This window comes from Ambystoma mexicanum, chromosome 3p, assembly GCF_040938575.1.
Source record: "Ambystoma mexicanum isolate Mex_15411 chromosome 3p, UKY_AmexF1_1, whole genome shotgun sequence".
Classification (NCBI taxonomy): domain Eukaryota; kingdom Metazoa; phylum Chordata; class Amphibia; order Caudata; family Ambystomatidae; genus Ambystoma; species Ambystoma mexicanum.
Window position 1 is genome coordinate 780852847 of NC_090925.1, and position 23999 is coordinate 780876845.

General features: G+C 46.1%; 1 protein-coding gene across 1 annotated transcript in view; it reads left to right on the plus strand.

Moving 5' to 3' along the window:
• Positions 1-23999, plus strand: part of LOC138579954 (vomeronasal type-2 receptor 26-like) — a 400387-nt gene that overhangs the window by 237335 nt on the left and 139053 nt on the right. The window contains exon 6 of the mRNA XM_069650179.1: positions 20279-20506. Coding sequence (XP_069506280.1) covers positions 20279-20506 — 228 coding nt within the window. The remainder of the gene's footprint in view (positions 1-20278; positions 20507-23999) is intronic.

A 23999-nucleotide genomic window follows, 5' to 3' on the forward strand; every position in this document is an offset into this window, starting at 1 on the left:
CGGAGCGCATTTAATAGAATAATCAGCACCCTATTGAGATGATTACCTCCCCGCTCCGACGCAGGAGCGAGGTGGTTTTCATGGGAATAGGGCGCTCATGCATTAGCATGAGCGCCCTATTCCAATGAGTAACTCCCTGCCAGGCGCTGGAGCGGGGAAAATGTGGAGCTCCCCCCCCACATGCGCCCCTCGTATCTAGGACACTGCTGCCGCTAAGGCCTGCCCCTGGACTTAGGGCACACTTTTTAGCACCAGCCTAAAGAGGCATTGGCTCCCTGGAGGTGTCGTTAGTGTAGAAAACAGGCAACACTAATTATGAAATATTTGCTTTTCCGTAAAAAAAGAAAGTTTGTATGCAGAGAATGGCCCTCATTACGACCCTGGCGGAAAGTAACTGACCTGCCCGCCATAGCGTAAATAGCGTTTCCGCCATTGCACGACGGAGTAAAGTGCGGCCAATTCTGACCCATCGGGCACGAGCACTACGCCATGGCGGAAGTGCAAAGTCCGCGATGGCGGAAATGTCCCCAAAACGCCCCTCACCGCCGTCGTACGGCGCCCTGGGTGCAATTCCGCCACCCATCATAGCGGTCACCGTAATGAGCGGCAATCGGAAAATACGCTGACCGTAAATATACGGAAACGGAAGTAAAAACATGGTCCCGGAACGGGAAACAACACGCCGTACACCTATAAAATCAGAATTCCCACACAACCATTAAAAATACTACCCTGAGACACATCCCAACCCGTCATCCACCCTAGTGAAAACAATAAAAATGGGAAAAGTAGCGAAAAAAGCGTGCGACCGCAAGCGGCAGGTCCACTTCTCCCCTGAGGAACTCACCGTGCTCACAGAGACCCTCCAGGAGAATGCTGCCGTCGTCTTCTCGACGCAAATGACCAGGACGGCACTTGCGAACAAGAAGGCCATATGGGCCCTGGTGGCACAGCGGGTAAGTGCGGTGGGGACCGCATCCCGCAACCCACAGCAATGCAGAAAGCGATGGGACGACTTGCGGATACGCGTACGGAGCATACTATCCGCCAACCGTAACATTGCCACAGCTACCGGGGGAGGATCGGAATCACCCATCAAGTTGACCCCCTGGGAAGAAATCTGTGCCTCCACCATTGGAATGGAGAGTATAGAGGGAGTCGGAGGGATGGAGAAAGGAGTGCAGACATCCGAAGAATCAGGTAGGTGGGCCAAATAAAACAATGCTAAATCCACAATGTCCAATCATGTGAAGTACCATGTGTCCACATAGTGCAACAGAAACACATGTCCAGGAGAACGTCCACATACATTGGCCTGATAGCGCACTTTAAAAGTCACATTAAATACATAAATAATTAAAAATCCTAAAAACACCCTCTACACGTGCAGCAGGCACACCCTAACTGCAGGCTGCAAAACAACTGCATCCTCAATCCACACAAAAATGAAACCACCTCCAAGGCCCTGACCCAAATCACCCTCAGGTACCACCCCAATGCATTTGATACATTGCCATTCCAATTTCCACAGACCCATTAATAACGCTCGCCCTCCTTTACTCCACCACAGGGTCCGATTCAAACGACGAGCTCCAGGACACCCCTACCAGCACACCTGCAAAGAGGGCCAAGACCAACGGCCAAAGACCCTCCACCTCAGCTGCACGGATCAAGACACGGCAGCAGCACAAATCATTGGCAGCACACAGGAGGGGACTTCAACAGGCACCCCAGCAGCCAGCATGCCCACAACAGCACCACCACAGGTCCCCCCAATGGATGCCACAGAAGGCACTGCTTCTGGTGGCAGCAGCACCATAGGTGACACTGCATTAATGGCAGCATGCTCCGACACAGAAAACGGTGATGTCGATGTAGGATCCATCCATGACCTGTCTCAATCCCCCTGTTTGTTTCATCCCGTACACCATGAGGATACCACGCAGGGGCACCCACAAGACGACGACTGGCCATCCCCCACAAGCCCTGTGTCAAGGCAACATGAGGTGATCAGCCCCTCTGTGACACCACCGCAAATGGCCATGGCCCAGCAGAGGCAACACTCCCTCGAGCAGGTGATCGTGCAACAGCAGCAACTGGCCACGCTCCTCAAGGACCATGCTGATGAATGTGGGGGTACTAAGGCAGCCATAGAAACATCTACTGAGACACTTAGGGCACAAATGGAGAGAAGCACCGAGAGCCTGAGGGTACAAATGGAGAGAAGCACCGAGAGCCTGAGAGTACAAATGGAGAGAAGCACCGAGAGCCTGAGGGGGGAACTGCATGCGACGTCCAAAGACGTATGTGCTGAACTTGCCGCTGTGCGCCGTGTGCTCACTGAGCTCTCACAAACCCTTAGGGACATGCATGGACGTGAGCAGGCAGAGACATCATCCGTTGCAAGTTCCGTCCAGGGCAGCCCCCAACGTAGATCTGGGAGGAACCTGCGCTCCACAGGCAGGGGTGCCCCTGATACCCGGAGAGGGGGCTTGCAATAGCGTCTGCCCACTGACAATGAGCATCTTTGGACACTGGTGTTCGGGGGGGAGGTAGGAGGGTGGAGGGGGTGTGTTGGGCTTACTTGGGTGGCGGGTCGATGGGGTGTGTAACATAATTTCACATATGCTATAAACATTTCACAATCATCCAATGAGATGTGTGGACATTGATCTTTGTGTACGAGGCCTTTATAGGCGTACAGTCCATATTGTGCATGTTCCAGACACACACAGTGCCCCAAGTCCTGTGTCCATGTATCAGCCACCAGGCGTGAGTGCTAGAAGCATGAATCTATGATAATCTGACGAATTTCACGGCCCTCCTGTGCCTCGCGGACTCCTTGAGGTGCTGCCACATCCCCACCCTCATCATGACCATCTTCAGGTGCTTGCAGTTCTGCGTCAGGGGGCATGGGCACATTTCTACGTACGCACATGTTGTGTAGCATGACACATGCCATGACCATCTTTGCAACCTTCTCATGGCGGTACAGGAGTGCCCCGCCAGACCTGCTGAGGCAGCGGAAACGACCCTTCAGTAGGCCGAATGCCTGTTCTATGACTACACGGGTACGTGAGTGGGCATGGTTGTAGTCCTCCTCATGCTGATTTTGTGGGTTCCGGAGTGGTGTAAGGAGCCATCTCTTCAGTGGATACCCGGCATCACCTGTATGTGGACAATAAAGGATGTTTGTGGAATGACATTGCTACGTACGCATCCCCCCCCCCTTCCTGCCAGGTCATTGCCGCATCACATACCCCACATTATCATGCATGAAATGAGACTCACCGAGTAGCCAGGATCTGTTCCCTGCGTGTCGCTCCATGTAGCGTGGTATTGTAGAGTTCCTCAAGACCATAGAATCATGGGTTGATCCAGGAAATCGGGCACAACAATGTGTAATGATCCTGTTGGAGTCACACACCATTTGTACATTAAGAGAATGATATTGTTTTCGGTTGCGGTACTGGGACTCCATGGCATGTGGGACAACCAATTCCACATGGGTGCAGTCGATGGCACCAATGCAACCCGGTATGCCGGCAAGTGCATGGAATCCCACTTTTGTGTTCGTAATTTCCTGCTCCGAGTGTGGCAGAGAGATGTAGTCGTCTGCGTGCTTCAAGAGGGCATCGAGCACTTGCAATAGTGTCCGTGACAACAGTGGCTGTGAAATGCCATGCAACTGTCCGACTGTGTGCTGGTAGGTGCCTGTGGCCAGGAAGTGGAGTACAGACACCACCTTCAGTAGGGGTGGGATGGCGGTTGGGCTATCTATCATGCTGACAAGGTCAGCGTGTGTCATGTCCACAATGGCGGTTATGGTGTCCCGGTCCAAACGGTAGAGGGTGTGGATCTGCTCATCAGTGAGGTTGAACGGATGTGCTCGGAGGCGTGGGATTGCGGGCTGCCTGCGTGGTGGTAGTGGCTGTGCTGGTGGGCCTTGCTGGCCCTGCCTTGCCCTCCTCCTCCTCCTGCGTCTCCTCTGTGCGGCCGGTTGTTGTAGTAGTTGGTGTTCGTCTTCTTCTTGAAGTTGGAGTACTTGCAGTGCTATCAGGTCCCCCAGGGCCAACATCGCTAGTCCTGCCGGTAGCATTTTGGAGTGGGTGTGGTTGTGGGAGGGGGTTGGGTGTGCAATTTATGTGTTTTCAGGCTGTATAGCCTCCACCTGTGGTGATTCATTCCACCTGTGCAAGCTGCAATCCCCTTTGGGCGAGCACGTCCCGCACACAACGCTGCAATTTGACGCATGGCATCTTGCTATTACAATCATGTATTTAATCCCGATGGCAGTGAAATATTGCTTCATATGTTCATTCTGCTATGGTCCCATTGTTTCACATACTATCTTTGCAGTCGCGGACAAACTTGTGAAGGGTCAGTGGAATGTAGTACTCGATTAACGGTGGACCCTCATGCAGCACTGTACCGCGGTTCACCGACGGGCGGGGCGTCCCATTTGTGAGTGAAGCCAGTTGCCATTTTCACACACTGCCGCACTACATGGATGGATTTGTGATTTCAAGCGGTCACAGATGAGGAATTCGAAGGACAGCGCTTTCGGTTTTCAGCTAGCGGCGAGGAGACGCCCACAGGTCTGACTGCAGATATAAAGTTCTATTGTTTAATGTCCTTCGGACAGGGGCCATGGCGAGAATGCAATGATTGATATGAATAGTATGGGATGCGCAATAGCGTAGTGGACGATAAGGCCGGACGTTCCCAAATACATGTTACTTCACAACACTGGAATTCCGGGCTGGAGCACAGTGGATTTTGCAGACTGCATTACGCACAGACTCAATGGAAATTTCACATGTTATGTGAGTAAATAATCAGGCGTTTTCATACCGGGATGAGGGAATGATGTATGGATGCATGGACAGATGATTTAATAGAGAGTTTGCCATGTACATGGCTTTTTGGAATCTATCCACTTCCCCTGCGCTATGTGATGCAGGGCTGCCATAGTGGGACCATCGTCTATCTGCCCTTGTTGAACCCTCCCTGTCTCGACGCGCCTTCAAACACTTGTGTCTATGCACGTTACTAATCCCATCTAATGGATTCTGTTTTAACAGACGCATGCACACAAACACTCGTTTGTAATAGTGTTTTCACCTCGATTTATATAGTTATGATTCGCAAGTGATTTTTGGGTGGGAATAATCCTTTTGAGTGGGCTAGCATGCATATGGCTGTGGATTTAGTGTGATCATTGAAGTGAGTAATTCAAATGAAGTTCTGATGCCCATACTATTCTTTTTCATTTCATTTGGGTGACAGGTATCTCCTCCCCTTTTGCCGCTGCCATCTGTATGCCACTCCTGCAGATGGCTTTTACTCCCGACACCTGCTGCTTCGTGTTAATCAGTGGAGCACCATTATGATCTTATGGGACGATCGCCAATGGGCCACATGCCCTTACGCAGTACTAGTGGCTAGGAGCAACATATCGACCTTTCAGCTGGACTAGTGCCTACCTAATGGGACGGCCCTGCGGTTCTAGGCGCTTCCATGTTGCCTTTTTGAACGTGAATGTAGCCCCTGTGTACCATGAAGGAACAGGGCGTCACACAAGAAGAGGCTGGTCATTTATTGCGGATGCAGCCCACAATGATGAAATGTATTTTGGAGTTCATGACCTAATAGCTGTATGGGCTTGGTGATTTTGTTGTGCATTAAATTTTGATTATGATATTGACCGTGTAGCGTTATTCTTTGCAAGTAATGTAGCATATTCCTATTTGTGGAGCGATGTATTGTGAGAAGATCTGCATTGGGTTCCGGCTTCTGAGTATAGTTGCGTGGTACTGTACTGGGCGCGTTTGCCTATGAAGCCCAGTGAGGTCAGGGATAGGGGCGGCCATTATGACTGTTTTAATGATGTCATGCTCAGGGGCGGGGGATTAGCTTTTGTGTAACAGATGCCGGTCAGCCAGGTGGATTGGTGGAATGATGTGATTATCAGAATATGGCTGGTCACAGGTGCCTGTGTTTGCGTGCGTTTCTTGGAGGGAGACTGAGGTCATGTCCATTGGAATAGCTTCTGTATTCGTGCCATCTGTGCCCTGCAGCTCCCATTGGCCCCTCTTGAGATGAGCCTGGCTGCTCAGTCACTCTGCCAACTTGTGTGGTACATGCTTATGCTGATGGTTGGTTTGTTTACTGGCAGGAGTACAGGGCTGGTGCAGTCTCACTCAAGATACTGCTTTGAATGTTGCCTTACACTGGTGTCAAGCGATGGGGGGCCTGTTTTTGTTTGTCTCATATTTCAGTTCATGTTGCTGTACTTGAACCTTCACATGCCTGTGCTGCATCAGTACGGCAATGGTGCCATGGCAAATATGGATGGCCACTCACAAGGCACAAGCCCCTACATTCTTTTGTTCGTTGGCATGCATGGGTGACTTGTACATTTCACTGGTTGCATTGTGTGACTTCATTGCACCTACGAGGAGTTGTGCAATGTGGCCAGGGAGTGGTGTACGGGCACTCAGTAGGGCCTTTTACGGTTGGTTCGCGATGCCGTACTTCTCACCATGGCGGAACATGGTGGTACTTTCCGCCATGCTTGATGGCGTTAGGTAAATGTCCGCTAGGGTCAGAATTCGCGTACCGTTGCGCCATGGTGGTAATTACGGTTTCACATGGCGCGCGTGCGCGTACTTGGTGCAGTTAGCGTTGGCGTTCACTACGGTGTCGCTAATGGCATCGTACTTTACGGTGACGGGTCATAATCGCACCGAGCGCTATTCGATGGCGGTATTGCATTTCCGCCATCGTTTTTCGATTTCCGCCAGGGTCGTAATGAGGGCCAATATGTTTTAAAGCTATTACACTAGTAAACCACAAGATGGCAGATGCGCGTAATAAGCAGTGTAACTGCAAGGACTGTCTGAAATCTCCGAAATGCTTTTCCTTATCACGTTTTTAGTGCCGCAGTTCTGTATTACAGACAGTGCTACCGGGGATCTGCAAGCTCGTGGACTCTTTCTATACTGTGCAAAAGTGTCTTTTTTTTCTGCACACGGCAACTCTGCAGCACTTCATCAGTCCATGTTTTACATTTGTTTTCATGGCTGCTTCCACATCTCTCCGCCACTCCTCCCATCACCCTCAGAATGAAAGTGGGAGGATTTGGTGGGGGAAATGTCGTGTTTCTACGTGGTATTACCACGAACTCTGAATCAGGCCCTCAGTGGGAAAACCTTATAAAAAGTACCTTAACTGAAGTCGGCTCCCATCTACGTCGTCTTCGGCAGACCACTTCCTGCCCACTTCGACACTCGCGGGCGTGTATTTCTGACATTGAATTATGTTATGTTGCTCCTGAAAGAATTCTGTTCTGGGTAGATAAAGAGCTCCTCAGTCATCCTTATGTTTAAATTAGACGTGCTCGGGGTGATGCCATACCCCGCAAAAATGCTTTGATCTGTGCGAAAATGTCATCTGAAGTTCTGATGATTGCAGGGAGAATGTGCTTGGTATCACACGGCGGAAGGCATTTTTCTAGTCATTTTAATAATGACATCAAGGGTGGCTCTTTTTGTCATATTATTGGGTAGGTTCTTCATATTGTGTCACTAAATAGTCTTGCGAAGAGTTGAAAGGTAAACCAACTGTCGTCATAATGTGCGTTGAGCTTCATAAATAGGCTAGGAGCTCTTATGTTATGTTATCGTTTTTCGAACTGAGGTACAGCGCAACCGACACCCAGAGGCAACCTGGCCCTAAGACTGAGATCACAGGAATCAAGAGGGGAGAGGAGACTAAAAAAGTCAAGTTTTCAGAACCTTCCTAAATTATAAGTGCCCAGACACTGCGCGGAGGGTGGCCGGGAGAGAGTTCCACAGAATGAAAGCTTTGACTGAGAAAGAATGGCCCTCAGTCCTCGCACAACGAACCCTAGGGACAGCCAGAAGAGAGCGGTCTGCAGAGCACAGCGCACTTGCAGGAACTTAGGGTCAAAATTTCTGCTACACGTACTCCGGGCAAATAGCATAGAAGGCCCTGTGCACAAAGCATAGAGATTTAAATGCAGACGCTTTGCCACTGGAAGGCAGTGAAGCGAATTAAGAACTGGCGAGATATGCTCCCAACAGCAGAGTTTTGAAGAACCTGCAAACGCTGTAACAAATAGTCCGGCTTAGCCAAGTATAGAGGATTGCTGAGAACCAGAGCAGAGACCACTGGGGCTCGCAGACAAAGAGGAATACATTGCAGAACCTTTCTATGAATTTTCAATTGAAAATGGCCAGCCTGGCAGACCGAGCTAACCTGAGGAGCCATGGAAAGAGAGGCAGATAGCTTACACCTAGGTTTTTGAATACCAAAGCCACAGCTGGCAAGACTCCAGGGGAAAAGGGCCAGAAAGACAGAGTCCAAAAAGAGAGGGCAGTAGAAGAGCCCACAACCATGACCTCGGTCTTGTCTCCATTCAGTTTGAGCCAATTTTCACTCATCCAGCATCCCACGTCCGATAGGCCCCACGTCCGATAAGCAGTCTTGCAGCTGGGTGGCATGGGCTGGATGAAGAAGATCCAGCCGGACCAGAATCTGAGTATCGTCATACGAGTAGCATCTGAGGCCATGGGAGTGGATCAGAGCGATCAGAGGATGAATATAGATGTTAAAGAGTGTGGGGACAAGGCCGAGCCCTGAGGGACCACATGCCCCAGAGCAGAGACCACAGAAAGAAAGGGTTGAAGCAATAGCCGCTGAGACTGGTCAGAGAGAAAAGAATGGAACCAAGAGAGAACCGAGCCCGACATACTAGCAGCTGGCAAATGACTGATCAGGATGAAGTGTTCAATAGTATCGAATGTGGCCGAAAGATATAACAGGATCAATGCCGCCACTCCACCCTGATCCACAATAAGTGTGAGATCATCAAGCACTGATACCAGAACAATCTTGGTACCGTGGCTGACTGAAAGGCATCAAGCAAGGATATAGTCTGACAGAACCGCACCAGTAGTGGAGACACCAGGAATTCAAGCAACTTCATGCAGAAGGACAAGAGAGAAATGGGGCGAAAATTGGCCAAAACAAAAGGATCCAAAGTTTCTTTAGAAGAGGAATTACTGTAGCACTTTTAAGAGCAGAGGGAATTATCCCAATTGAGCAAGAATGATTAACTACAGTTGTAATACGAGGCAGAACCAAGGGAGAAATATCTTTCACCACAGACAATGGGATGGCATCAGTAGGAGAAGCTGATTTCGTTCTTGCCACTGCTGTGGTAAGATCTGCAACCGTAAACAGCAGAAAGGAATCCCACAGAGCAGCAGTAGGTGTCATAATCCCCAAAGCTGGAGTGAGCAGGACCAACTACCGGATTATGGTTGGCAGAGATATAATGCCGGATATTATCAATTTTACAGATAAAAAATTCCAGCAGCGAATCACATCGTTCTTGAGATGGAGGAATAGAGTCATCAAAAGATTGTCTAGCTGAGAAGGAGCGGTCCACCCTAAAAAGCTCTTTTGCTTGGGCAATGGAATTTTCAGTTTGAGAGATGTAGTATTTTTGTTTGGCTTGCTTAATAGTCAGGTGACAGAAAGAGGTAATATTGATATAGATATTTTATTTCTATCGTGCTCCTACACAAGTGTTTCAGAGCGCGACAAGGCAAGGGAGGAAAACAGGGGAGAACAAAACAGCGACCTTACTAGGACCAGTGACATTGAGAACGCGCAAGTGCATGGGAGAGGGGGAGGGGAAAAGTGCATGGAAGGAGGGAGAAGTGGAAAGTGCGAAGCAGAGGAGAAACAGATAAATAATAAATACATAATAATAAAAGCAACAAACAGTGGTAATGCAGCCAGCAATTTGCAAGTGTTAGGTTTAAGGTAGCAGACAGGATAGGTCTGATAAGTGCAGGAAGAAAAAAAAGGGGTGCTGTATGGGTACAGATACAGACCCCAGTGCAAGGGGTGGCCCGGAGGCAGTGTGGGAGGTTGGCAGGGCGAGCAGGTACCTGGACCCGGACCACAGAGGGTGGACAGGTGCACGGTGCCAAGAGAGACCAGATCAGCAGGGGAGAGGGGGAGCAAAGGCAGAAGAAAAGAGGAAGGTCTTGAGGTGCTTCCGGAACTGGAGATGGTTCTCCTCAAGTTTTAGAGTGGGAGGGAGGCTCTTCCAGAGGGAGGCCCCAGCCAAAGACAGAGATCTACCCCCAGCTCGTTTCTTTGAAAAACGACTGACCCTGAGGGAGTTGGAGGTAGAGGAGCGAAGAGCTTGAGAGGGGAGGTATTTGTGGAGGGATAGCTGAAGGTTTTATTGACCCAGGCCCCGGAAATCCTTGTGGACAATGCAGATGGTTTTGCATTTGATCCTTACATCCACTGGGAGCCAATGGAGAGATTTCAGAGCTGGAGAGATACGATCCCAGGGCTTGAGGCCAAGGGCAAGTCTCGCAGTCCTGTTCTGGATGAGTTGCAGAGGGTGGCGAATAGAGGCAGGTAGATTTAGAAAGAGGCTGTTACAATAGTCAAACATAGAGAGAACCAGAGCTTGGGATACCATCAGTTTCTGGGGGAAGGAGAGGAAAGGCAGAGTACCTCTGAGGAGGTGCAGTAGGAAGTTGACTTTTTAGAGACCTCAGAGATGTGGGCGGAGAAGGAAAGGGTGGAGTCAAAGATGACCCAGAGGTACTTAGCCTCGCAGGTGGGGGTAGGAGGAGGGCCAAGGGAAGCCGGCCAGAGAGTGTGGTGAAAGGATGGTGAAGGTGTGCCGATGAGGAGGATCTCCGTCTTGCTGGCATTCAGTCAAAGATTATTGGCGGCACACCAATCTTGAATGGCAGTTAGGCAATCAGAGATGAGAGAGGGAGAGGAGGTGGCCGAGGGCAGCCTGAAAATGAGTTGAGGGTCATCGGCGTAGCACTGGAAATTTGAGCAGAAAATTGTAATGCATTGGGCGAGAGTTGCCAGATGTTGGTTGAAAAGCCAGGCGAGAGGTTAGACCCCTAGGGAACACCACAGGTAGAGAGGAAGATAGATGATAGGAAGGACCCAAATTGGACCTGGGGAGGTCAATCAGAGAGGAAAGAGGTCAGCCAGGCCAGAACCTGTTCAGTGATACCCAGGTTTTCACGGAGACAGTTGAGCAGGATAGTATGGTTGACCGTGTCGAAGGCAGAAGAGAGATCGAGGAGGATGAGGACAGATAGAATGTTAGAGTCAAGGTTGGAGAGCAGATCTTCACAGATGTTCAGGAGAGCAGTTTCCATGCTTCTGACAGCTCTGAAGCCAGACTGGTGGTCATGGAGACAGCCAACAGAATTGGGATGAAGGTTAAGCTGAGAGATGGCCAACTAATAGCACACAAAGCAGTCCAGTCCCCAGCAGAGTAGGAGGAGCACTATTTGCGTTCTGCTTGCCTACGTTTAAGGCAAAAAGACTTAAGATCCTCATTGAACCATGGCTCAGACAGCTGCCTACAGGCCTGGATCTCCTCCAGGGTGGGCAAGCAGATCAGCTGTGGTGGTGAACATTTTAGATAGAGCACCAAAATCCAACGAGGGAACAGCATAGCAGCCGGAATTGATATGCGCTTGTGCAATACTTTGATGAAAAAAGCAACACAAATACAGCAAGGTTCCAGAACTGACCTAGTTCTGGAGACAAATTGGGTACCAGGTGGGTTAGTTGCATGTTTACGGATTTTTGGTAAAATATAGACAGATGAGTGGAGAAAATGATTCCATCAATTGCTAAGACATTTTTGCCATTCTTACTTACGTGGCCACATTGCATCATATTCAATCTCTATTTGGTTGTGGCTTACAGATGTAAAAAAGACGAAAACAAAACTTAAAAAATAAGCCTCTTCTGGGTGATTTGTGCAAACAATTGAGCATAAAATAGATAATTCTCATTTTGGTGTTTATTGACAGTTTTCAACTATTTAAAAAAAAAAAACACACTCAAAGGTTTCAAGGTGCACGACTGAACATGCCATGTGTTTGCATTCCAAAATATTTGAGTTATCATATTGGTAAATCTAGAAGGCATAACACGGCAGAGGAAAAAGCGCCCAGAAAAATGAAACGTGATCGTAGGCTACAATGGTGGCAGGGATGTTGGACAAACCACAGGTGGGGCAATTTCTCGTTACATTATTATTAGATTTCCATCATTTGGTTGCCCCTCCCCTTCCTCTACATGCAACTTGGTTCTTTGCAAATACACAGAAATGAACAGCCCTTAGTCCAGCAGCATGGCCTCTATGGGTGACTCAATGAGTTCTGCCAGCACTCTAGTTATTTAATTAAACTCTCTGGTGGTCACGCAGTTCAGGCCCTTCACATACCAACACAATTCCTCCATCCCGGCTCTGGGATACCTGAAGTAGATCTGCCTCATGGATAGCTTGTTCCACAGGGTACATAGAGGGGATGAGAGACTGTGGACGGCTCTATAAAAAGGCAGTTCTAGGTGCCAATGGCAGTGGCGGCTGGTGAATTCTTTTATATGGAGGGGCGTAAATGTTTGCCTCAAATATGATGGAGCTACCGATAATAGCGAGGCAGCCTGAACGAACCAAGGGTGGTTCAGCAGGGTCCTCTCTTGAGACAATTTGTAAAATAATGGGTTCATATGGTGTATTTTCTAGCACACTTTCTTTGAGAAATATGATAAATAGCCATATAGAACGCCACTCTGGCAACGTCATAACATTTATCATGCTGGTTTTAAGCATCATATCAGAAAAAAAACTCCATGTCACAATAAGAAAACATACCTAGTCTGGGTGCACCAAATTGACTCTAGCTACGTAATAAACAATTGTCATGCTTGCTTTAACACTGATGCCCAGTAAAAAATGCCATGCAACAGTTAGAAAGTAGATCTGGACTGGCTGCACCAATAAAAGCCAGTCAAGCAATGTATAATAATACTTATCATGCTGGCATTACCCTTCGTACAAGTAACAAAATGCCATGCAGCAGTATGAAAACATAACTAGACTGGCTGCATCAATGTTGGCCAGTCTAGCTACTTAATAACACTCAGCAATATTTGCTTGAACATTGATACCAGTAAAACATGTTATGCCACAGTACAGAAGTAGAACCAGACTGTCTGCAGCAATGAACGCCAGTCTAGGAACACAGTAACACTTATCATGCTGGCTTTAGCCTTTAAACCAGTAAAACATGGCATGCAACAATATGGAAACATCACTAGACTGGCTGCACCAAACTGTGCTGCAAAAGGCAGGCAGCACAGTCCATCTGCAAATAATGCCCTGTCCTGCTTGCAACTCAAGTGAGGGGCAGCTGCCCCCGTACAAATGTCGATGCGACTGATGAATTACTCAAACCTTGGGATTATTTAAGACTTTAGACTGTCGTTTATGTGTGGAATTCACAATATCAGCATGTGTCACTCATTTATGTCATTTTAGACAGTGCACAGTCACCATAGGTCTGTGCCCACCAGGGACACACCAATCACCTATCACCAAAAATATCAGTTATGGGGTGGTTGTCCTGATGGGTTGCCAGTAGGGGAGGAGGACATCGAAGTTCAGGGAGTAGAGCAAGAGACTGGCACCCATACAAGTAGGAGAACATGGATATTGCAAGCATGCAAGGATGGAGGTCTTTTTGTAAATTATTCTTCCCTATCTGTCTATTTGTTCACTTGTTAGGTAAACTTGTCCTTTACTTGTGAGGATTTTCAATCCTTCCTTCCCCCTACATCTGTGCCTGTAAACCAATGCACACTTTGTTGGCAGTTCCCTATCAGTGAATGATACACAGGTCAGCTTCAGAAACTGTAAAATATGGTTTGAAAATATTTGTTGTTAAACTGATGTCCACATTAATTTAAGCCCATGAAATGTGCACAAAAATGAATATGGGTGATCAAACATGTGGGAAAAGAAATATATATTTAATAACCATGAAGACCTGAAACAACAGGCACTACTATGTCCCTTATTAAACAAGCACCAGTACTAAGCTTGTGGGCATGGCTCCCAAATGTGCTATCTATACAACGCAAAAGATAGCATGGCAATTCCTCCAACAATAACCAGGAGTCGACAGAAGAAATAAAGCTATGCTCTTGGAACACTAGGCGACATGGTCATCTTACATCACCTGGCGACATAAAACTAACAGAATATGACATCCTTTGCCTACAAGAGAACTGGTTGACTGACCTTCCCTCGCTCGACGGTTACGAAGTTTTCCTTTCTCCAGCAAAAAAGGGATTGTTCGGTCGATCTACCTCAGGAATTTTGACGCCCATACGTTATAGCTGTGGCATGGTGGCTCCAGAAGTACTGATAAGCAACCAATTCCTGTTAATGATTAAAGCTGAGCTGCCAAAGAAACAAATAGTGATCATGAATGTCTACTGGAACCCTGTGTCTATGGATTCCAACATCTTTCTTCCAGCTGTTGAACAAGCTATTGACGAGGTAACATCAGTCCATCTAGCATCTCACTTACTGATTTGTGGCGACCTAAACAGCTCATGTGCTACGAACAATCTTGACGAGCGTGTTGGAAACTCTTCGGAGTCTGATCGGCGAGGAAAAGCCTAGTTAAAATTAATGACATCACGTGAGCTCCATAATATCAGTGAGGCGCTTCCCAGCCAAAACTTTCTGCCAACATGGGAGCGCGGGGCATTTCAAACTACGATTGATTATATCTTTGTTTCAAGTGACCTAGCACAACTTGCTATGTGTCTCTTGGCCTTTTAACAAAACCCCGATAAAAAAAACTACCAACCACCTGGAAGTTAACCCTCATGGTACAAGGATAAAAATATCGGCCGCAGCGATAGAAGATCTAAAAGCTAAATATCGGACCAAGACTACCCTATTATCGACAGCCAGATTAACTATTTACCCCTACTTGAGATCTACAAAAAGAATATAGGCCCAAAGAAAGTTGTGGAGAGCAGGAAACATGTGTTTGACAAAATTCTGGTTGATAAGAGAAGAGAATTAAGAAAAGTGAGGAGAAAGGCCAAATTTCTTGGATCAACAAAAGCAAATTAGTTAGTAATGGAAGCCACCCGGAACTACAAATCATGGCTGAACCATTACCGGTGGTCACTATACCAGCAAGATGCAGAGGCTATTCAAAGAGCGATCCAGGGCAATAAGAGTCGATAATTTTGGTCGCTCATTAATTTAACCAGGCAGAAAGAAGGATTTACCATCTTGAACAACATAGGTGAAACAGTATGGATGCACCTTGTTTTCTGCTCAAACAACAGCCCAGTCTGCCAATCAAAAAACAAAAACAACTGCCCCGGTGGAGTGGGTTCCTTTGGATGACCGCGAGGACGTAGTCCGGCAAATCAAGACCTTAAAGGATTCTCACGCGCCTGGCCCAGATGGGATCACAAACCTGGACCTTAAGGCTTACCCTGAAGAGTGGGCGTCGCTTTTAAGCAAAATTTACCAAAGATGCGCGGAACTTAAATCCGTGCCGCCATCAGGGAAATCCGCTATGGTAGAACCTGTATACAAGAAAGGCAACAAAAGGGATCCAGCAAACTACCAGCCGATAGCGCTATTCGATTGTATTGGAAAGGTATATGGGACCCTTCTTCTAACTAAATTCAAAACTTGGGGAAAAACATCCCCATGCGAAGACTTCTTACAAACCGGGTTTAAAAAAAATGGTGGTACTTCAGCCAACATTTTGGCATTGAACTCCATGAAGCACAAGGTCCTAGAGGGTGGCCCACAAATACTTATTGTCTTCGTGGACCTTACCCAGGCCTTTGATTGGGTGGACCGGTCGCTCTTATGGAGTAAATTATCAACTTTGCAATGCCCACCCTCCCTGCTAGACCCAATCAAAGCCTTGAACTCAGGTACCAATATGAGAATATGTCTCGACCAACAGGGTCTCCTTTCCGCACAAATTCAGATGGAAACGGGGGTCAAACAGGGATGCACCAGTGCTGTTTTCGGCCTTTCTGGGAGATATCAAAGACCCAGAAACTGTCTTTCGAAGTTTTCCTCCTAAAATGGGCAAAACACAAATAACCAGACTTCTATACGCAGATGACGTGACACTTCTTGATCACACGCCGATAGGGCTCCAATGCCAAATGAGCAACCTCCAGGCATATATGAAAAGAAATAGTCTAGAGATCAATGAAGCCAAAACCAAACTGATGATCTTGTCGAAAGGCAGGAAGACCAAGGAAAAAGTAAACATAGTCCTGGAAGGAAAAACGATCGAGAAAGTGGTCGAGTTCAAATACTTGGGGGGTGATCCTGGACAATACAAAAAATGAGACAGGCATGCAGAACTTCTTGAAGGCCAAAACAGGAAAATTGACGGCGCAAGGGCGCGCAATAGATGAGAAATTTGGCCGTTTCTCCTTGATTCCTGTGATCAATTTTTATAAAGCGAAGGTAGTCCCTACATTAATCTACGGAGCCGAGGCGATGCCAAATATTCCATCAACTTTTTGGCTTGTCTTGGAGGGAAGCTTCTGGAGAAAAATCTTGGGCCTGCCAAAATGTGTTTCGATGGCCTGTATTAGAAAGGAACTCAGTTTACTTTCGTTGTCGGCAGCAGTGAGCTGTAACTCTCTGATGCTCTACCATATATGTTTGCTTGCTGATAAACCTTCTGTTTACAACTTGATCGCACAACAAACAAAAGATGGCAGCTGCAAGATGCTAACTAGGTAGGCCCAGAGAAACCAAGAAATTCTCCACGATGTGGCCTTGGACAAGGAGATCCTCAGGAACAACCCAGCGAAGGTCTTGAAAAGGCTCAAAGAGCTTCACTGGATCAGGACTGGGGAGAAAGCTATAGCAAATGAACTGATGTCTCATCTACCTTGGAACCCCAAAAAACTGAACGAGATTCAACCATTTGTTAAACTACTTCCATCAACTAAAGTACGAGGTCTGTTTCTGCGAGCAAGACTGAATCTTCTGCCTACTAACGAAATCCTCTTCATACGAGGGCTTACAACAACTAATGGTTGTAGACTTTGTGGATTGATTGGTGTCGTCGAGTCTCTTCGACACATACTTCTGTCTTGCCCTGGTACCTCAAAAATCAGATCACTCCACCTGAAGAACTTATTTTCAAGACAAAGATCTTTGTTGGTCAAGATTGATGATGGGAGAAAAAAACGCTTGGACATTGGCAATTTATAACATTCTACGAGATATCATAAAAACCGTCTCGCTACTAACAGACTGAGAGACGAGCACTTGACTCTACTGGCATGTTGATAGCACTCTGTTCAAATTTCATTTCGTTTTGAAATTTTAGTCTTCTTATGGAATTAAGCTACTTCTTCTGATTGTAAAAATTTTAATGATTAATATACAATTATAATAAAAAAATAATAAAAAATAAAACATGTTAGGAAAGCTAGACCAGACCTATTCTTAGCACACATTAAGTTAAACTAATCAGTTAACAAAACGCTTGTTTTGTAAATTAAACTTTTTTGCAACTTCTAGCTAGCTACAATTTTAATAAATGCCTTTTTGGACATGCCAAAGAATCAGCATCTGGTGAAATCATCATAACGATCAAAAGGTCTGGTGAATGTGGAACAATGCTGATTTCGAATGCGTTATTCTAATTTGTCACATTGTTGCACACGTCAAACTTGTAAAACTCTGTTACTTGTTTTCCTTTGATGTCTGCTTTAATGACCCTTCCTGCTTTAGTTTCAGACCGACCTGCCATGACTGACATTTGATCCACTGCTGCTGCCACAGAAATACACACACAAACAATCATGTAAACGCATTCGTTGTCCACCTGTCACTCACCTTCTGTTTGTTTTCCTCTATGGCTGGGAGAATGCTGCGGGGGTCCTCTTCAATGGTCACTGCTGCCAACCACGCTGGCTTTCATATTTCTAATGCAGAACAAAGTCTCACTTCGTTTGAGACTTTGATGTCAGCTTGTGTTGTTTGGGGGTGCTGAATTCAGCACTCACATGCCTGCAAAAGATCCAGGCAGCTTCTCAATGCACACTATGCAGAGCGCACTCAGCACGTGTGTCAAGGAGCGCCCGGCTTGTGCGCTCTTGACATGCGCAGAGTGCACTCTGCACTTGTAAACAGCATGCATTACGCTATTGCCATAAGCAAATGGCTTAACCTGCCCTTTGTTTAATGCAGTGACATAAACAGATTAGAGTGTCAGGCTCGCGTTTAGGAGGGGCAGGCAGCTCACATTCTAGTGGGTTGTTGCCCCTTCGCCCCTAATTAATGAACTGCCACTGGCCAATGGGCAAGCACGGCCTGATTGCAAGATAGGAGGTGCCAAACTGGCCCTTCTACTGAGGCAAACTAAATCTTGGCATTGGTCCTGGTGAGCCATAAATGAAGCCCATTGCAACAGTGCCTCTAAGAGTAAAGAAAGGACCTGGCACCCACAATTCTTCTACCCATTCAATAAATGTAAGCAATGAATATTAACCCATAACAGCCTAAGTGCAAAGACATTTCCGTAGCAGTGTGAGGGCATGTTTCCTAAGTGCTACGGATGGCACCTATATTAGATACAGGCATACAAATAGTGCATAGTTGTTGGGAGGCAGATGGTTACGTCATCAATAGCTACTGCCCCTCCACCGGCCCAATATTGGAAAGGTGCGAGGTGTTACTCACTAAAGCAACATACTGCCCATACCAAAGGCAGGTACAACAGGAGATGGAGATGATCTAAGCTAAAGATGGCAAGAGTAAGTTAACCGCCAATGAAATAACACATGTGCAGGCCTTACACACTGAGTAAATGTGCACTCAACACGAAGGACACAAACACTAGGCAATATATGCATTTATACATGAAGAATATTAACATGGCATCCATAGAGACATGAAGAATACTAACATAAGCAATGCATACGCTAAATGCGACATGAACGATATGCAAATATAGCTCACTAACAGAAACGCAAGAGTAATGGGCAGCCATCTTTTCCAAAATGGAAGCCGCAGAATGCTTCTAAGTAAATGAAAGACCTCAAGTCTTCACGAGAACTCAAATTGCTGAAATTACAAAGATACAGACATGAGCAGAGCTTAGACAGTAGTTAGCAACCAGAGCCAAGGTTACTGAGGAATTAGAAAGGGTCCAAACGTTACAGCAAATGCATGAGATAATAGTTCCCAGCACAAGAAAAATACTCCCTGCCTAATAAAAAGTCTGGAAGAGCAAAGCCGACCATTGCAAGCCAGGTGCAGGACAATTAGAAGTCAAAAGACTCCATGAAGAATAACCAAAGAGTGTCCACGGTGGTAAAAGGAATCACAACTTTTGCATTAATATTAGCTAAAATCCCAATAAATACAGGGTGAAATCACCACACATGACCCAGGTCTAAAGTACACCGTCTATTCATTAGCAACGGATACAGATAGAACACCTACCTCACTCCTTACACACATTTCTAGACACAAGACACTGTACAAAGCCAACTACAAAGAGGTCACCCTGGCCCATGGCCAAGGACTAAGGGATGGCATTTTCTTTAATTGAAAGAAAAGCAGTCCATGGACCTCTGTCCCCCTACTCCTGTCTGGCTCATGTCTTGACAACCTGTCAGTTGCTCAAGGTTGGTCAGTAGAAAGCCGACCAATCAAAACCCCCAAAGCTCCGCTGACCAGTATATAGTAGGCAAACCAATAGTCTATTGTACAAATGATGTCATGTATTATTATCAATTTAGAAGTGGTCTCAGGAGGAGCCATCAGATTGTTGTTACCCAATTAGAAGTTCAACCCCTATAGAACATATATATATTTTCAATTTCCTTAACCAATTCCCGTAACAAGCAGGTTTTGAAAACTGATATTATGTTATGACATCGTTGATGACACTTTCATAGTATAAAAACCTTTGTTTTTGTGCTTGTATTCTGTCCACATTTTATGTGGATGTTAATAAAGCTAGGTTTTGACTTTCACTTTGTCTATTTCCGTTATTGATTCTGGGTTTTTCTGATATCATGTGTACATTTTGGTTTGCCGAGGTCATCTTAACATAATACAATCCAAATCCAGAGCATCAGCTGCCAAAGAACTGGCAACAAGAAATAATTTACCTCATGTAGGCCAGCAACCAAAATGAGTTCAGGCCAAGGTTGTTCAGGCAGCCAATAATCAGTGGATCATGATTTTTTTTTCAATATCTACTTATTCACTCAATGTTTCTTGGTAAACGTGCTTTTGGAAAAGGTTAATGCATTATAACTGCTCTGGCAATAAAATCACACTTTTGATGTTGTTTCCATTTTCCAGCTTTTTCACTATCTGAAGAATGTCCGCACAAAGAACGCAGCAGGTAAAGAGGTCTTTTTTGACAAAAATGGAGATGCACCACCACTGACGGATATTGTAACCTGGCAGATGAGCTCGAAGGACACAAGCAGGTTTCTGAAAGTGGGCACCTATGATGCCAGTGCACCACAGGGTCAGACTTTAATCATCAACAGCAACGCCATCGAATGGGGAGGAGGATACAGCAAGGTAAGAATAAGATATTACTAACTACAAAACTTAATTCCCTGACACCTTTATTATAAAAAGCAATGCAACCACATCTCTGTGGTGACAACATGCATTTAAGGTGCACCTGCTTTTTCGGAGGAGAATGGATGACTTTAATTTTTTTATTTGCTTTACATACTTTTTTCAAATACATTTTTACAAAATAACTACCCAAAGAAAAAATGCAACAGGGGAAATTCCGTACTATATCAAAAACATGATAATCCGCTTACAACGCTTTGCTATTGAACTCTGATTATCCATATAAAATAGGCACCAATATTATCTGAATGCAAAAAAGGTAGCAGGTGCCCCTCTCTCGAAAGAACATGGCATGATAACCTGTTCAGTGATTTTTAACCACTGTGAGAGTCTGCAGCCATCGCTTTTAGCTCACTGTACTTTTCACAAAGGAGGAATAACCATTTGGATATCAGTCTTTGTCCCGCCAACAAGAGCAGTCCAGCATTGAAATGCCAGGAAAACCTCCTTTGAGCAAGAGTACCAACAGCAACCCCAGATACGTGTTTCAGCCTTGTTGGGCCTCATCAGTGAGGTGGAGCTGTGTCTCTCTGAGCACAGTGAGAAAGGGGTCCACGTCTGGGTTCCACCAGGTAACTTAGGGTGACCAACCCCAAGTTCCTTACCAAAATGCCAATATTATCTGAACAAACAAGTGAAAATTATAGGCATCTCACAACTACGTAATCTGGCACATAAGTGACAGGATCAACAGACCATTCATACCAGAAATCTCTTCTAAAATAAGATTTTATTAGGGATATAGAATACCTTTCCCTTCATGAGACATCACTACGCCTCACGACAGGCTGCTGAAAAATAAGAATCCTTATCTTTCACACTTTCTGTTCCTTGCATGCTGTTAATAGTTTCTCAGCGAAATGCATAACAAGAGAGGAAAGTGTCTCTTATTTGCTTATTACAATTTCTTACATTGTCATTGTCTATGGGGTGGAGCAGGAAATGGAATTGTTAAAGTGAGGCGTAATGCTTTTTTGCCTCCATTTCCTTCTATGCCCCATTTTTCCTGCAGTGGTAAGATGGAGGAGCAGCACAGAGTCGAGATATGATCTCTGCAGTGCATTACGACTCTCTCTTGTCAGTGTGTTGGATTTATGCCAGCATGACATTTTCAAGCAAGTGTAAAACAAATGGATTCCTATAGGATCACTGTGGTTTTGAACCTGATGTAGACCAGGCAGATTCCAGAGGAATCCAGTAGTAGACGCTGTTTGCAAAGTGTAATTTGTACTCAGCGTTCACTTTTTCACAAGATGGAGAGGAAAATTAAAGAGTACAAGGGAGTTTTGATTCACTATCCCCTTTCCTTCTCTCTTCCGCCTTCTGGTAGGTGCTATCGGTGGTAGACCCCTGCTGACCATTTGCATTTGAAAAAAATGAGGCTGATAATTTCTACACTACAATCTGATCTGATACGTGTAAAAATGTTCATCCAAAGCCAGGAAGGCCCTAACTCACATCATTATCCCAAGCATTGTGTAATTTCATTTAAAGGAATTAGAGATGCCATCTTGCAACAGGACTCACCAAAGGAACCACAAGAAAGTCAGTCCTCTTTCCCACACTCTCTAATTCGCTATGGAATGAATAAAATAGTTTTGAAAACCCTAAAATGAAATAAAAATCGATTTAGAAAGACCATGCAGAGACCTCTCTGAGCAGACTTTCTGAATCGAACTGTCGCGGCCCTGCTGCACACGAGTGCGTGAAGGAGCTGAATGGGGGCGGCGGAGCCCGTAAGAGGAGTCGTGGAAGTCCCAGGTGTGTGTCTGTGTCCAAATGTCTGTGTTGTGGAACAGAAGGGGAATGCTAGTGACGGGGAGATGTGGTGAATGTAACTGCATGTTTTTGCGTGTTTGTGTGCCGCACGTGTGTTTATGTGGTGTGGGATAAAGGAGAATGCTTAGGGAGGAGGGAGGCGGGAGAGAGGTCAGTGAGGTAGTGCCTGGGGCAAGGAGGATTCGGTGAGTGAAACCCCCTGACTTCTGAGAAATTCTGAGAAATTCCGCCAGCACGGGAGAGCGTGAAGGTGGGTGTAGGAGCGGTCATGGGAACAGATTGGTTGGAATGTTGGGGGTGACATTATTAGGGGCCTTAAGTCCACCACCTGTGAAGGTGATCCCTGCCCTACTAACATCTTGAAAGACTCCCTGGACACCTTTATCAAATGGATTACCAGTGTGATTAATATGTCTTTCGGTGCCGGCCTCACTGAAGAATGCATGGCTTACTCCCCTACTGAAAAAGATTTCTCTGGATCCTGCTATTGCTAAAGACTATCGTACCATTACTAATGTACCCTAACTAACAAAGATTATTGACAAGGCAGAATATTTACAATTGCAAAAATGTGTTGAGGAGAATACACTCTTGGCCATCCATCTGTCTGGTTTTAGGGCTCAACATGGGACTAGTCTAATATTTCAGGGATTGTTGAAAAGGGTCACCCAGTGTTACTCATGTTGCTGGGCCTCTCAGCAGCATTTTACTTAATCGATCTCGACTTGTTACACAAAAGTTTACTTAACATAGTCAGTTGCTAAGAGAAGGCGGCCAACTGGATTATTACCTTCTTGGGTCCTAGAACATCTAGGGTTGCAGCTATGAAAGATGAAGCCTCCTCCCCTTTTCTTTCTTTCTGTGGTTTGCCGCAGGGCCCTTGCCGTTCTCCTATTCTATTTAATATTTATATCAGACCACTTCTTGATCTTGTAGATGGCTTTGGTGTCCAGTATGCAAATTATGCTGATGACACCCAGGTCCTCTTTGAATTGACTGGCATTTACGTCATTGGGCCTCATTCCGAGTACGGCGCTAACCAATGGCGCTATTAACGCCTTGGTTGACGCCGTACCCGGACCGGCAACGCCTTGGTGGATGGCGGAATTACCGCCCCATTCCAAGGTTGGCTGGGCGGTAATTCCCCATTCACCAAGGCTCTTCCCCATTCCCAAATGAGCCCCCATAGGGCTCAATGGGAATGGGGAAGATGCAAATAATGGTGACCGTTCATTACGGTCACCGTTATTGGCTTGGAGGCCCCTTTGCGCCCTCGACTTTAACACCTGCTCAAAGCAGGCGTTAAGGGCGAGGGCGCAAAGGGAACTCGGAGTATGGTCTCGTTACCGGTGGCCGCTATCCCTTACCGCCATACTCGGAATGAGGCCCATTGACTCTAAAACTGTGAATAATCTTTATGAAGAGATACAGAACTTTATTGCCCATATTTCATTGGCCCTAGATAACAGTAAAATGGAGCTCATCATATTTGACCCAGGACCCTGTCTTGAGAAAATTGATGCTAAATTCTCTCATTTCTTCATCTTGGATAATAATAATAATAATTACAAAAACTGTAAACTCTGGATTCTGAGTTATCCATGAAAAAACATGTCTCTAGTGTTCGCTCCTCTTGTGGACTCATCATCAA